The sequence below is a fragment of the Camelina sativa genome, chromosome 10 (assembly GCF_000633955.1).
Source record: "Camelina sativa cultivar DH55 chromosome 10, Cs, whole genome shotgun sequence".
Taxonomy (NCBI): Eukaryota; Viridiplantae; Streptophyta; class Magnoliopsida; order Brassicales; family Brassicaceae; genus Camelina; species Camelina sativa.
The window spans coordinates 9,509,677-9,525,718 of NC_025694.1; the positions used below are offsets into that span (position 1 = coordinate 9,509,677).

The following is a 16,042-nucleotide window of genomic DNA, read 5'->3' on the forward strand; positions in this document are numbered from 1 at the left end:
TATTATTATGTTTCCGATACCTAAAGAAGTAAACCAAAGTGAAAACCACAAGAAGCGCAACGCCGGAGACACCACAGATGATACTCGCCGCAAGAAACACATGCCTCATCACGTGATCACGTCTGTTCCCAGCTCCGTCTCTCCACCAAGAATCATCGTCTCCGCCGTCCGCCGCCGTAGCTTTAGGGAGGAGCTGAGAGTGAGAAGGAGGAGGAGAAGAAGAAGAAGAATGTGAATCCCCGAAGAAGGAGTTCATTTTGTCCGGTGGTGAGTTGGATTCTGTCGGTGGTGAGCTGGATTGATACTGTAGGCCATGATCTGAAGGCCGTAGTTCTCCGGCGAGTGAGTTTCCGGCGAAGATAAAGAGGAGTGTTATTGCGAAGGTGAAGATCGATGAGGAGGAAGATCCAACGCGGTTTGAGAGAAGAGCCATGTAAGAGAGAGAGAGAGAGAGAGAGTTTGACACGAGGTTGACTTCTTGTTAAGTTAGTGAGGTGGCTTTTATATGATGTGATTAAATCCGAACGACACCGTTTGACACGAGGTTGTTGTGGTGGTCCATAAACCATAGTCGTTAGTAGTGTGTGTTTTTTCAATTTTGTTATCACGGAGCATCACCGATATATGCTGTTGATAGGTTAATAAAAGTGATGATAAAAAGTTGACAACTTTTTAGTGGGAAAATTGTCGAAGAAGATACCACCAAGTCACCAACTCTTAATGAAGAAGAAATAGCTTTGTGTTTCAAGTGAAAAGTTACGATTTTTTAATATGTATTTTTCCATAATAGAAAACCCTTGGGTTTGGACATTTTCTTTATCAAAAAAGTTTTTAAAAAGATATTCATGTTTTTTTTTTTTTTGTCAAATTAAACAGAACTATTTTTGTTAGTCGATAAACACAAACATTACTACTAATAAAAGGGACAATTTGAACTCTTTTAGAGTGTCCACCTCATCAAAATTAAAAACTTGTAGGAGAAGCCACACAAGCTAAACTAAAATTTAATAGGAATATATTTGTCATTACTACAATTTTTTTAAGAAAAATAATAATAATATTATTAGTACAAATCTTCAAAAACAAAATTTACCGAATCGACTAAGTTTCAAATCTTAAAAAAAAATATGAATCGACAAACTTAAGTTTCAACCTTAAATACCCATCTACTCCCACAATGCCATGATGTCTCCGTTTTAAAGCTTCATCACATAATTTATAAATTCACTTACAATTCAGTTTCATCACCTATGATTTCAAGCTGTTCTCATCTTATTGTTTCACAAATCCATGAGAAGTTTGGCTTTAATAAGTATACAATTCCAAAATCCATGATGCCTACTTCACAAAAAAACCGACGACTCTAGGTAAGATTTCACCCTTCTTTTCTCTTTTTATTATAGATGGGTTTCAAAATTGGCGTCTGATCAATATATTGATATCAAGTGGTTTCGCTTATGTAGAGATAGTGAATTTTCAAAATTGGGTTCTGATCCACATATCGAATTCATGTGGTTTTGTTCATATAAATGCATACCGAGAAACATGAATGAGATAACTGGTCGTATGTTTAGAAACGAGTATTTAGTCTATCTTCATCCTTGATTTTCCCCTTTTCCACGAATGGCCCCAACGGCGATGGGTACAAATGTCCTCCAAGATCACAAAGGTAAAGTCAGTCCAAACTGGGATAAAGTAAGCATCCAAACCATTATAAATCTGACTCTTGCTTTCAATTATACTCAGGCCCTTGAGCTTCTTAACAACGTTCTTTAATTATTCAAACCTGTGGTTAATACAAAAGAAAGAAGAAGAGAGAGACATGGTTAATCAACTTAGCAGCGCTCCAATTGTTTTCTTTAGCATTTGCATATACTGTATCATTTCAAGTATCACTTAGGTTAATATGATTTTTTTTATATTTTTCAAGCCATATAGTAACTCATTGCAAAGCCAATGTTTTCAGCATCAAATTTATGTGGAAGTTTCAACACGCGCCATGGAATTGGTCAGTTTACGTACTCACGAACAAGTGCCTAATATATTTCTAACCGCCACTTCTAACCACATACAGTAGCAAAGGCGGGAAAAACTACTCCTTAATGTTTTGGTCTCTCATAAATCCAAATTCGTGCAGCCATGAGTCCTGGAATTTTCAGGAGATGATCCAGCTCCCTTATTCTTTTCACTTAGGTACATGTCTTCTCTTCTTTAGTCTTACACTTCAAGAGACCATATGGTGTTTAAGTTCGTTATTAGTTTGTAATTTAATTTGGAATCACAAGCTTACAACTTTGCAAGTTTAATTGAACAGGTTTTTAGGTTCATACACAAACGCCCAGGAAGAAGTGAACACTTTATCAAAGTTTTGTGTTTAATGTCAATAGGTAACATTCTTCCAGTAAATATGTTTTAGTGTTTTACCAAGACAAAAAAAAATCACTTTAAAAAGAGACTGTCATGTACGTACGGCAGGCTCAGATCCTCGGCGCCAGTCACAACTAAGCTACTAAAGGCTGCTACCCACTCGGGGGTTTACTCCTTGCTCTCTGCATCTGTACATCTCCCCCAAAATACTTTATTTGGCCACGAAAGACTGCATTGCTTGACATTTCAGGTAACTCTCACAGTTTAAACTTTAGTAAAAAATTATCATGTCAACTATGCTTCATAACCTTTTTGAATGATCTGTCATTTTGTTTGATTCATGTGTTAGCCGGTCAATAATATACAAGTAGATGAGTAAAGAAAATATATGGCCATACAAAGAGAGTTACTAATCGTTTCTTACTTTTGGTTTAGTTCCATAAATGTCGTTCACGGAAAACTATGGGATGTCGGATAACAAAGATTGGTATGAAGTATCTCAGGAGAAAGATTGATAAATAAATGAAGTAAGAGATACAAAAGAGAGCAGTGTATTTGGTCAATAAGCACTACCAGTGTTTTGGTTCACATAGAATGGTAGTAGAGACATAACTAAGATGGTAAACAAACAAATAAGCTAAGTGATGAGGATGTTTTACAGTACTTTTGCCTTCGTCTTTAATTTTGAATGACTCACTAATGAATGAAGTAAGAAAGGTACAGAACATCCTAAAAAACATTTGATATCTAACAATTTGTTAATAAATAAAAATGTTTATGAAAATGTTATCACTCATTGTTACGAAAACATCCCAAGTCCTAAACATTCAAATTTTACATTATGGAATTATATACTTCAGCAGTAATATTAAATCGGAGGTATATATATCAGGACTTCATATATATCAAAAGCCGGATTATGACTTCATTTCATTGTATTTTTCGCTTTTACCATTTCTACCACATAACTTCCGATTTGCCGGAAAGAAGCAATAAAACAAGGTGTTTTCTTTCGAGAAATAAAGAAAATATTTTACAAACTAATATATTTTGATGAGTAAAAAGTTTTTAAAGAAAAATATATAACATGCAAAAAATTATATTCAGAATATGAAAAATATTTGGTGATACATTAGCTAAATGATAACTAAAAAAAATGCCGTGAAAAATTATAATGTATATTTATGTTAAATATATAGTCACGTGAATAAATTGTTTCTAAAACTAAAACAAACAAGAATATTAAGTTAAAAAGATCTTCTTTTCTGAAGTCAAATATTAAGTTAAAAACATCAGTTTATCATTTGTCAATTTTAAAATTTCATGATTGTGTGTGTGCTTTTGGATCTACAAAAATACAAACAATTTTGTGATAGTATATACCTTCTTCATATCAAAATAGTGAATAAATCTAATATACTCGCCATCCCGGGCGTAGCCCGGTATAATCCACTAGTTATACACGAAAGGACGTTTTCTACCTTACTACCTATTAAGTTTAGTTTATACGTTAAAAATTTATATTTAAATGAGGACTCTCGATCGAGAAATTTGAAGATATTTATATGGATTGAAGAAGGGAAGTGACGATCTCGTAAATACTTATTTGAATATTCATCCGGTATCGATGACCCGTTGGAGTTCTTATTCCAAAGTTCAAGTTTGTACTATAGCCGCGGATCAATCACTGCTTCTTTCGAAATAAAATATGGTAGCTAGCTTAAACGGGTTTTATTCGGGTAAGTTTGGCTCTAATTAGTTTTTACAAGCATATATAATTGGTCCGGTTCAAAGTTCAAACCAATTTTGAATGTTTTTCAAATGCATAATCATTCCTATATGCGAGCCAACTTTCCATACCCGTAAACTTTTAGCCGCCACAACTTTTATATTCGAAGTCTAGTTAATTATGATCCTTTTTTTTTTTTTTACCGAAATGAAAACAAAAAAAAAATAAACAAAAGTAAGAGAAAAAAATGACAGAAAGCAAAACAAACATGCGGGGAAAGCTGATTGAGAAAGATCAACAATGTTTGAGAAATCGTGGACCAATTTCTGAGTTTTCCAAATAACACCTAATTTATATATAATACAAAGCACAATTAGAATAACAATAAGGGCCCTAATAAAAAGTAAAAAAATAAAAAAATAAAAGGTGTTATTTATAAATGTTTTATAATTCAACTAAAGTTGAAACAACAGCTTGATCGATCTCATTGTGTCCTTCATTATTTACATTACTATTTATTAGAACTGACAAACAAAAGGCTCAAAAATCCAATTTCTAAAACTTGTAGAAAGTAAATGAACAAAAATTATCAAAGTATTATTATTAGTTTTTTTTCTCTCTCAAAAATATCACTAATTTTTTTTTTTTTAATATCACAAACTTAAAACTTTAAATCTTCAAAACTAAATCACAAACTCTAAAAACTAAACTTTAAATCTAAAATGCTAACTCCAAACCCAATGTTTTTAATTATAAACTTTCAAATATCATTTGAAGTGTGATATTATGGAGAAATTTTGAGGATATTCATATGGTATCGATGACCCTGTTGGAGTTCTTATTCCAAAATTCAAATAATACAAAGCACAATTAACATTTAGATTTTAGAACAACATTTAAGGGACCTAATAATACAAAAATGTGATAAAAATTCAACTAAAGTTGAAACAAAAGCTTGGCCCATTAGTACTACGAATTTAAATATAGGATTCTGTGAGTTATAAAGTACGGCCCATAATTCCGTGAGTTATAAAGTACAGGCCCAACATGTCAAAACACATGTCAACAACAAAGACACGTGTAACATAAGGAGACTAAAAGTTTTCCGTCATCATCCTTGGCCGTTGAAGCCATCGATTCCGCCGGAGAATGAAACTAACGTCGAGTGAAGATCGAAGATAGATTCTTTTGTGTTTCTCCGACAACTGCAAAACAGAAGTGAAGATCTAATACGGATCCATTAATGGGTTTGATGAGAGAGCTTATGAGCTTTTTTTGGTTCTGTAGTTGTAATTGAAGTCCAAAAGTGGTTTCTTTGTTTGATGCCTTTCTAGTTTACTCTTGGATCATAAAGGAGGTTTCTGAAGAGTGAGAATTGGACCCAACAGACAAGTAAAGGGTCTTTAGCTTTGGGCGTGTTGATGTTCTTAACTTTTTTAGTATTGATGAATTTGTAGTTTACTCTTAGATACAATGATGATAGAAAGATCCATAAGAGTAGAAGAGATCGTGGAGTTGCAATGATTTGGTTTGGTAAGATGAAAGGAGAATGAAGGTTGTGACTTATTTCTTTACTCGTTTGTTTTATACACCTAAATAATTGTGTAACATGATGGGTAATAAAAGATGCCATCGTAGATGCCAATACCATGGAAGTCGTACACTTGTTCCACAGGTTATAACAGCTTCCTATCTTTGATGACATAACTTTTATTAATGGTCAAAGGGTCTTGGGGTGTTTGAATGGTTTAGCTTTGTGTCATTGGCGTAAGAATTGTAAGTGCATAGTTTGACACAAGAACTGCTATTAAATTGATGTTGTTTAGGAGTTTTATTGCTCATAGCTAGATTTCACAAGTTGGTTTATTATGTCTTCTTTAAGAATTTTATTGCTCAATTTTACAATGTGGTTGATTATTTGTTCTTTGTTCTTGGTAAGGTTTGTAAGACCCACAAAAATGAGTGAGCAAGCAATTAACAAATTCATGGAAGGCAAGTATGGGGAACTCGGTGTTGATCGGTATGCTACTTCTATCTTACTTCCGGGTGTAGATGTAGATATGGCTACAGGCCTACAATGCTTGTTAATGTTTTAATTGCACTAACCTGATCCCTTATGCATATGTTGCCAAATGCTTTTGTTGATTAAGTTCTGCTACCATAATTAGTAATTAATGGAATTAATTTAGAGTCCACGGACTTATCCAAACACCTTTTTCCTCTCTTGGATTCTGAGACTGCAAGTTCTGTTTCTACTTATAAATTGGGACGTTTTGCTGCCTCACAATTGGTTCAGAAGCTGTTTGGTCGTGTGGAGATTCAGACTTGAAGGAAGCTTTGCAGCTGGTGCTAGTGACAATGACTCGGTTGACAAAATGGAGGATCTTCTATGTGAAGCTCCTGTTATGCCTTCTCAAGAAAACTCAGGTCTGTTCTCATCTCTTCTTTTGTGGTCCAGCGAATTGATGAACGTCTGTCTGCTCTTTGAAACTGCATTGCCTGCAATGATCATGTTGCTCTTCCTCATATTAATCGATACCTATGTTTAAATTTTGTTTTTGTTTGGATGAGACACACACAACAACTTTGATAGTGTTTAACACACACAACAATTTTACATACAATTAAACGTGAGATATATGAAGTGAAAAACTGAAATATTACATACAATGTGTGTATGTAAAATTGTTGTGTAAAATTGAAAAAACTGAAAAACTTCAATTTTACATACAATGTGTGTGTGAAACACTATCAAAGTTTAACGTGAAAATTGCTTTTATTTCACAGTAGTCCATGAAGATCCCTCTAGTTTAACGTGAGAGTTCAAACAGAATCCTGTCATGTAAATTTGTAATAGATATGGTACAAAAGTAACTTACCAATTACCATTTTTTTATATTTTCTTTGTAACTTACTTCTTGGATACTTTGTTACCTAATTAATTAACTTTTAGAAAATGTCAGTTACCTTAATTATGTGAAGTTTCTATTGTGGCTGGTTCACGAATCAACCATTAGGGCCAAGTACTCTCCTCGCCGTTTATTTTTCATTCTTCTCAACGAAGGAAACCACTTTTACAAGTCATGACGGTTTGCTCCGGATCATCACATTCATCCGTAGTCATAACAATGAAGGTGACCACCACTCCGGCGGCACATCTAGCTTTAACCAACCTAGCTTACTGCTCACCCTCTGATCTGTGTCAATTCGCGGTTCCCGGCACCGATCTCTTCCTCGCCAACGTCGCTGACGTCTTCGTTTTATCTTTCTCATATCCTTTTTTTTTTTTGGTTATCTTAGCTCTGTTTTCAAATTTATTTGGTACCCTTACAATGCGATTTCTGATTTCTAAGTAGTACATAGTTTTCTCAAGTGACACATATTGAACTACCTCACTTGTTACCCTCGTATTTTAAGGAGCCGTCGTGGAAAGTTAGAAATTCAGCCACTTTTATTTTGGTCCCCAAGTTTTAGGTTTTGCACTTTTTGTTTGTTTGGTCGGATCGGAAGAGGTGAGCTTTATTTGTATCAATGCCCTACTATATATTGGGTTCAGTTAGTTGGACTGCTATTCAAATTTTTGTAAGTTAACCTTAACTGTTACATACTGGACACGAGAGCATCCATGATGGAACTATTGCTCTGAATGCTGTTCATCGAAGACATGCAAGAGTTTCTGCTGATGACTTGGTATCAATCAGCAGGTATTTCTCACACTTGGGGGTCTTTAAAGATTTTTTCTTGTCTCGTAGTTTATTTTATTTGTTTGTTTGGTCTGTCTCTAAAGACTGTCCTGTTTCTTGCAGATTCGTTCCTCCTGAAAATTTTGATCTTACTTTACTGGCACTTGAGTTAGAGTTTGTAAAGAAGGGCACTAAAAACGAACAGATTGATGCTGTGCTTCTTTCAACCCAACTCAAGAGGAAATTCATTAAGCAGGTAAATCTTTTTGGATTCTTGCTTTGTATATCATGTCCTGTTTTTTTGTAATTTGGCTCCTAATATATATATGCTTTGTATATTTTGAAGACTGGTTCTCGTTGAATAGGTATGGTGGCTGTGCACTGATTTATTTGAAAATATGCATGCTTATATGCAGGTCTTGACTGTAGGCCAGAGAGTTACATTTGAGTATCATGGAAGTAATTACATTTTTACGGTCAATCGAGCGGTTACAGAGGTGCAAGACCAGTTTGATGGCATAGAAAGAGGGATGATCTGCGACGACACATATTTTGTGTTTGAAGCATCAAATGCAACTGGTATAAAGGTCTGGTTTTGATCAATTCTCTTGAAATCACATTTTTGTTTAATCACTTGGGTGTGACAGTCAATCCAATTGACATTTACTTTCAACATGTAATCTCACTTCAACATGTTACTTGCTATCCTAAACCTGATTTGTGTAACAGGTTATCAACCAGCGAGAGGCTGCTACTAGCAAAATATTTAAAGAAAAGGAGTTCAACCTTCAATCCCTTGGTATTGGTGGCTTAAAGGCAGAGTTTGTTGATATATTCCGAAGAGCATTTGCTTCTCGTATATTTCCCTCATGTCAGCAACAGGTCTCTTGTGATTTGTTCTTCAAGCAGATTTTTGAAAGTTTTATGCTGCGTGGAACTCCCTTTAAAGTTAATATTCTTTTGATCTTGTAGACTTGGGACAAAGCACGTTAAAGGGATGCTTATTTTCGGACCTCCAGGTACTGGCAAGACCTTGATTGCACGCCAAATTGGAAAAATGCTTAATGGAAAGGAGCCAAAGGTTTATTTCTGATCCTCTTAACACAAATGTTCTGTTGGCTTTAGTCAAGAAGTATACATGTGTTAAATCCCTCCATTTTTCTTTCTCACTGATCTTCACATCATATAGATCGTGAATGGTCCTGAGGTGCTAAGCAAGTTTGTGGGTGAGACAGAGAATAACGTAAGAGACCTGTTTGCTGATGCTGAGAATGACCAGAAAAACCTTGGTGCGGAAGAATCTGACTTGTGCTTTTATGTTATCCTTTTCTTGCAAGTGTGCTAATTTTTGGCACTCTTATTAAACTTTTCAGGTGATGACAGTGAGCTGCATGTCATTATTTTCGATGAAATCGATGCTATTTGTAAGGTACACGACTTTATTAAAGCTGCGGTCAATGCTGACTTTAAAACATACTCATGTTTTGTGCTTCCCTATTGATTCTGAAGAGTAGAATGTCGCTGCACTGCTTCAGTGCAGCGAGCATCGGATTTGTGAACTATGTTCGTTAACTGGTAGGCTATATGAGTTAAACTAAGTTCTAAAAATTGTATGTATTGCAAATTTTCAGTCAAGAGGATCAAGCAGGGATGGGACAGGTGTCCATGACAGTATTGTAAACCAGCTCCCGACAAAGGTTTGCAAATGATCAAGCTATTGGCCAAAGATATACTTGTTTTTTATCTTTTAAGATATGGCTAACACTTGTTATTTTCCAGATAGATGGTGTGGAGGCCTTGAACAATGTTTTACTTATTGGAATGACAAACCGGAAGGATATGCTTGATGAAGCTCTTCTAAGGTCTCTATGCCTCCCTGTGCTAATTAGTAGTCCAATTATGTAGTTTATATTCTTATATATTCACTTTGACAAGATGACATCCAAAACGTATTGTGTGTTAACTTAGATGAACTTTAGATTTGAGTTAGTGGACATATATAATAATGTTTTTGAGTTCTACAGGCCTGGAAGGTTAGAAGTTCATATTGAGATTGGCCTTCCCGATGAGGCTGGACGTTTAGAAATTCTTTAGATTCATACGAATATGATGAAGGAAAACTCTTTCCTTTCTCCTGATGTCAATCTCCAGGAGCTTGGTATGCTTTCCATCGGTTATACTTTTTCAAACCATTGATGATTGCCAGTTCTGTTCTGCATGTTTATAAGATTGACAGAATTGATTTGTGACTTGTGAGTTGTGACATAGGCTTTTATTACTTGCTAGCATAAAATCTGACTCTTAAAATGATTTGTCCAATATTTTTTTTACTGCGAAGCTTCTCAGACGAAGAACTACAGTGGTGCTGAGCTAGAAGGTGTTGTGAAAAGTGCATCATCATATGCTTTGAACAGACATGTGAGCATGGAGGATCTTACAAAACCAGTGGATGAAGAGAATATCAAAGTTACAATGGAGGATTTTCTTCAAGCATTACGTGAAGTAAAGCCTTCATTTGGAGCCTCTTCAAAGGACCTTCGGAACTGCAGGTAAATTTTGTTTTGCTCTTCAGACAATCTGAGTAATTAATTAATGCTCTTACTAGGAAAAGTTCTAATTCTGGTAAACATATTTCCTATATATATTTATAGACCCAAGGGATTTTTGGACTGTTGGGATCGGCAAAAGCTCATCTACGAAGAAGTCATGTTTCTTGTTGACCATGTTGTCATCGAAACAAGTCCTCCAGTCACTTGCCTTCTTGAGGGACCTAGTGGAAGTCCTCCAGTCACTTGCCTTCTTGAGGGACCTAGTGGAAGGTACCTTACACACTTTATTTTAAAAGAGATAAACAAACGTTATCTATGTTTTGGCGTCTTGTTTCTAGCGTTTTCTAACATCTAAGCTTCTTTGGCCAGTGGGAAAACTGCCTTAGCAGCGACCGTTGCCATAGACAGTAACTTCCCATATGTTAAAATAGTAAGTGTCACTCTTTTCTTTCATTCTGTTATAAGTTTTTCCCTCACTTTTTTTTGATATTTTGTCTCATTGCTTGGACTGTTGCACAGGTCTCTGCAGAGACAATGGCGGGTCTTGAGGAGAGCCAAAATCAGGTCGCATTTTCAAGGTCGTAGCTTCATTGCGCTACTTCTTTATTTTGTGCTCTCATGCATTGTCTATTAACACTTGTTTTGGTGTGAATGAACAGGTCTTTGAGGATGCATACAAATCACCATCGAGCATTGTTATCCTTGACAATATTGAAAGGTCGTGCATACATCTCTACTCTTTCTTTCCTTCCATTACTTGATTGTTTTTCATAAATTCTTATTTATGCCTACTTTGCTGTAGGTTGTTGGAATACGCACAAATTGGACCACGGTATTCAAACACGATTTTTCAAACATTGCTAATCTGTCTCAATAAACTTCCCCCGGAGGTTTGTTTCCTGGTTAAAAAAAATTAAGTAATTTTCACATAATATCTCACTAATTTGGTTAATGTTTTTTTTTTGACAGGGGAGCAAACTTCTTGTACTTGGTACAACAAGTGAATTAAAGTTCTTCGAAGCTCTTGGTTTGGGTGGAGCTTTCTAAGTCACATACTTTGTTCCACTACTGAGGACACAAGATGCAAAGAAGGTAATTTGTTTTCCTTACAACTCACTTATGTTAAGGGCAGTGTTAGGTTTCCAACATAAGGCTACTGTATATTTACTTTCGTTTTTTTTAATCCAAAGTTTCTATAGGAAAACACATATGTAAATGGGTCATGTTGGAGAATCACAACAGTCCTAGTCTTTCTAACATGTTTCATGCTTCAGGTGCTGGAGCAACTAAAAGTATTCTCAGAGGATGATATCGAAGAAGCTTCCAAAGCCCTTAATGATGTATGTGGTCTCGATCTCATTGTGTCTTGAGTTGTTATTACGTACTATTTTATTAGAACTGACAAACAAAAGGGACTAGGGACTATAGTTATGATATGACCATACTTCTAATTAAACATTTGCTTTCATCTTACGTAGATTCCAATCAAGCAGCTGTACTTTCTTATCGAAATGGCAGGCCGAAGAGATGGCAGGTCTAAAGGGAGTATCTACACCAGGAAGGAGAAACTCAACATCAATCACTTCTTTGATTGCCTTAATAAGTTACAAGAATTTAGCATCTGATTTTAGAGTTGCACAAACTCTCATGTTTCAGTGAATTAGACCAGAACTTGAGGTGATACCAAGAAGTAATACCATTTGAATACAAACCACATCAAAAGAGCTATTCAAGACCTAGGGCTAGGTGAGCATGATTTGTGTATTACAGTAGGTTTATACGTACATTTACACTTTTCAGCGAAATTTAAATGAAGAAACAAAAAAAAAAGCTTTCCCAATTTTATAGTTGCCTATTAATATCACGAATACAGACCCGTTAATGGCCCATGGAAGATAGAACATTAGGATTTGATTAATCATATGTAAACGAGTTTTGGACTACTGATTGGGACCATTGGCAACACGAATGATAATTATAATTCAAAAGGCATCAAAGTCGAGAGCAACATCTTATTTCCTGGATATTTGTAAGAAAGATGAAAAACCAAATGAAACTTGAGAATTTGTATTAAAATTTAAACTTAAAGATATTTCCAATGAACTAACAAAATGCTAATATGACAATAAAAACAGAATGGTATAACATTTAAAAGTCTATTTTAAATTTTTTATATAAACATATACGTAAAAATAGTTTATTTATATTTTGTTTATATTTTACATATGTTTTGCTTATTTTTTTTAATTATCTTTTTTATATTAGAAAATATATGTAAGATATTATGTAAATACAAAATCTTATTGGTGAAATTAGTTGAATTAATATTTAATTATTTATAATATACATTTTTAGTTTTATGAGGTTAGAAAACCGTTAGGAGGACGCAAGAGACAGCTTTTATGGCCTTCAGAAGAAATGAAATGGAAATATGGGACACAAACCTATCACACGAAGGTGAAGGTCTGAATCAAGTGCACCTTCAGACCTCATTTTCTCTGTGGCATTTTCAAGGACACGTAGACGCTCATCATTCGTGAGAGGTGTAACTTGAGCCTTTGATGATGTTGCACCACCCCTGTTGACAGCTGTGTACTTGTGTCTAAGACGAGAAAAAGCTAGAGAACTGATGAACTTATATATATGATAGTGTGATGTTCTCAATGTTTGTGTTTGTGGATAGACGGCTAGAAGTGAGGTTTTTTTTTTTTTTTCAAATTTCTCAACTTAGGGGGAAGAAAATAAACAAAACAAAAAAAAATCGGACTGGTTAATTAAGCTGAGAAGTTACCCTAAAAAATATACAGCAAAACTATATCTAATTCAAATTTTGACAAGTAAAATCCATATATATTACAATTATACTTGTAGAAAATTGCTTATTATAAATCAGTTTTGGAGCGGACAAGAAGATTCCATATTCGTCTCTAATTGGCTAGAGTCTTTGTCACTCTTGGAAATAATGTGCCGTCTAACTTTATTGCATCTATTATCGAAATAATTTTTTAAAACTTATAAGAATTTAATGGAACTTTTGTATATTAAGAAAATAGAAAAAAAAGGTACTGAAATATTTCTATGTTAAGAAACCTTTTTAATGAATTTATAAATGTTGACAAAAATGTGAGATATTCTTCCATTTTTATAAAATCATTCTAGTAAGGAAAATATTATATATCAACCAAAAAAAAAACTAATCTTATTAGAAAACATGATTTGTCTACGACATGACACACGTCTAATTATAATTGATCTATCAATTGAATTAATATTAGTAATCTTGAATAATAAGACCAAAAAGGAAAATAAAATATATATTTATAAACCAGAAAAGATATATAAAAGTGAATTTTTTCTTTTTTTTTGTTTGTCAACCAAACATTAATCTATAAAAGTGAATTTTTATGTACAGAAATTTTAATTTCATTTTTTTATTGATTTTTGATGAATTTTCAAATTTTCATCATATATATTAGCCAAAAAAAAAAAAAAAAAACACCACAAAACTACACTAATTTGTTAAACATATGTTCTAAACAGAAGTTTCTTTAAGAATTTAGTTCGACTGGTCAAATGGGATGTCGGAGCTAAGAGTTAGATTTAAGAACATGAACTTGAGCTCTTTGTGATGTTCTGTTTCATTAATATGCCTTAGAGACCAAAAACAATCATAAGGACATCCACGGGACAAGTCCCACTAATATACTCTACAATCTCCTCCATTACAAGCTATCAAGAAAATGGATTATGGGCCAATTGCTTTGAGTTGGCTACATTGAACATTAATACTCCCTCACTTGTTAGATACCAAAAATTGAGGAGTTTTAATTGTTAGCCTTTGATGGTGATATGTGATGTCAAGCTGAAGTTGCGGGAACATCCTCAGTAGAAGGCTGCATTGGTTTTTGAGACCTTGGTGGTGGTTGTGGCTTTGGCGGTGGTGGTGGAGGTCTCTTTGGTTTCACCTTATTGACTATCTCAGCTTCAACATCAAACTGCACGATCACACAAATAGCCACACACGTTCAAAAGAACAAGAAATTTTGCAAAGACATCAAACTGATGAAGGCCGAAGCAAGGAAACAAACCTTGTAACCACAGCCTGCAACACATGCGTGAAAGCATTCCTGAATTTTTAAAACAATGTAAATACAAGTTAGACACGGTTCAGTCTATTTCTCTTTACTGAAGAAAAGTGTTTATTTTAAGAAGAGTGTGAATACCTCAGAGTATTTGGCATCTCCAGGAGAACGATCCATAACTGCAGTCCATGGTCGGTCTTTTACCACAGGATCTTTGTAGCATATTTCACTGCAGTCTCCTACACCTATAGAGATTACACTACTATTACACCAATTCATTAACTTGGAAACTTAAACCTGAAAAGAGAAGATATTTTCATGAACATATGTAATGTAGGAGACAAGTTTGGTTTTATGATGTTGCCGAGTGAGGACAAATCTAACTGCTCCCAAGTCATTAACAAATTTCGTTGTCGATTTTAAAGATCAAAAAGAAATGCTTACAGTCTTCCCATGAGTCACTATCGGCATCACAACCCTTTTTGCAGAATACTCTCCCTACACATAATCAAGAATTATCATCAGTGTCTGAACTGATGTCAAAGCGAAATCACAAACTCATTGCTATAATCCTGAACGATACTTATACAACAACATGGAGGATAAATTTGATTCAGGTAGCTTTTGTGACCATGAATGAAATTGAGAGATCAAAGAATGAAAAGCTTTGATCAGAAATACCCAAACCAACCCCATTTTAGCAGCTAAAGTACACATATGTATATGGTCCACAACAGCAACAACGGCACAGAGTTATTTATGTTCTCAAACTATAACTTCCTCTCTTCTTAATTCTCTGTTAGGATAATCACAGAACCCAACATGATAGAAAAGCTCTAAGAACTCTGCATAAGCATAAACCCTTCTAACTTATAATTGGTAGATATGTTCCGCATTCTTCAGTTTACATTATTCAATCAAGAAGCAAGAAAGTGTTCTTAAATACAGCTATGAGTTGTCTCTAGACCAATCTAACCAAATAAGTGATTCTTTACCAAAATGTTCAGTAAATTCGTATAAAATTAGAATGCGCCAGCAACTAATTAAGGCTTATGAATCAAGAAATCAATCAACAATTCAATTTCACAGTTCCCCGATTCAGTCTTAAACAAAAACGAAGAAACCCTACCTACTACTCGATCAAAGAAATCAGTCAACAATCCAAATCAAAACCCAATATACCAGAGCTCCGTCATCATCATCTCGAAACGAAAACATCAAAACGAACGAACGAACCAAGAACACAAAAACTAACTGAAGCCAAGACGATTCCAAAATTCACATAAATTGAAGAACCCGAGAGATTACATACATGGAATCTGCGTAAACGCTGAATACGTATGCGTGCACTTTTTCCCACACGGCGGTATCATCTCTCTCTCGGTCTCTTCCTCCGCCTTCACTCTCCTCCGTCTCTCTCTCTTCTTCCGAAAATATCGCTGACGCCACAACAATGTAGCTGGGGGACTTAACTTTATATATCAAGGGTACTTCCGTCATTTCACAATCCAAGCGCTCTAACAACCGAACCCGGTCCGTCTTTTTAATCCCATCGCATCAAACCGAACCGGTTATTAAATCAAAGCGGTTATTGAAACTAAATAAGCCGACCTCTCTCTCCCAAGCCATCCT

The 16,042-nt window shown here is 34.8% G+C and overlaps 2 protein-coding genes, 1 long non-coding RNA gene and 1 pseudogene across 5 annotated transcripts in view; 2 read left to right on the top strand and 2 right to left on the bottom strand.

The window, feature by feature from the left end:
• Window positions 1-664, bottom strand: part of LOC104718152 — a 2,694-nt gene extending 2,030 nt beyond the window's left edge. Inside the window, exon 1 of one of the 2 annotated variants that reach the window (XM_010435834.2) lies at window positions 73-664. In XM_010435834.2, coding sequence (XP_010434136.1) covers window positions 73-433 — 361 coding nt within the window. In that variant the 5' untranslated portion in view covers window positions 434-664. Of the gene's footprint in view, window positions 1-9 lie in introns of both variants that reach the window. The other variant, XM_010435833.2, reaches the window with a different exon arrangement.
• LOC104718154 lies at window positions 1,926-3,030 on the top strand. The gene is made up of 4 exons (XR_756356.2): window positions 1,926-2,193; window positions 2,315-2,387; window positions 2,476-2,617; window positions 2,803-3,030. It is a non-coding gene; the product is annotated as an uncharacterized LOC104718154 (long non-coding RNA).
• On the top strand, window positions 5,025-12,168 carry LOC104718155 (annotated as a pseudogene).
• Window positions 13,949-15,853, bottom strand: LOC104718156. Of its 2 annotated transcripts, none has more exons than XM_010435835.1 (5): window positions 15,723-15,853; window positions 14,855-14,908; window positions 14,552-14,655; window positions 14,417-14,455; window positions 13,949-14,323 (listed from the first exon to the last, which is right to left on the bottom strand). In XM_010435835.1, the coding sequence occupies exons 1-5, from the start codon at window positions 15,781-15,783 to the stop codon at window positions 14,186-14,188; spliced, it is 396 nt and encodes a 131-aa protein (XP_010434137.1). In that variant the 5' UTR covers window positions 15,784-15,853; the 3' UTR covers window positions 13,949-14,185. The 2 variants fall into 2 exon arrangements, with proteins under 2 accessions (XP_010434137.1, XP_010434138.1); XM_010435836.1 differs by having other exon boundaries at window positions 14,552-14,707; window positions 15,723-15,759.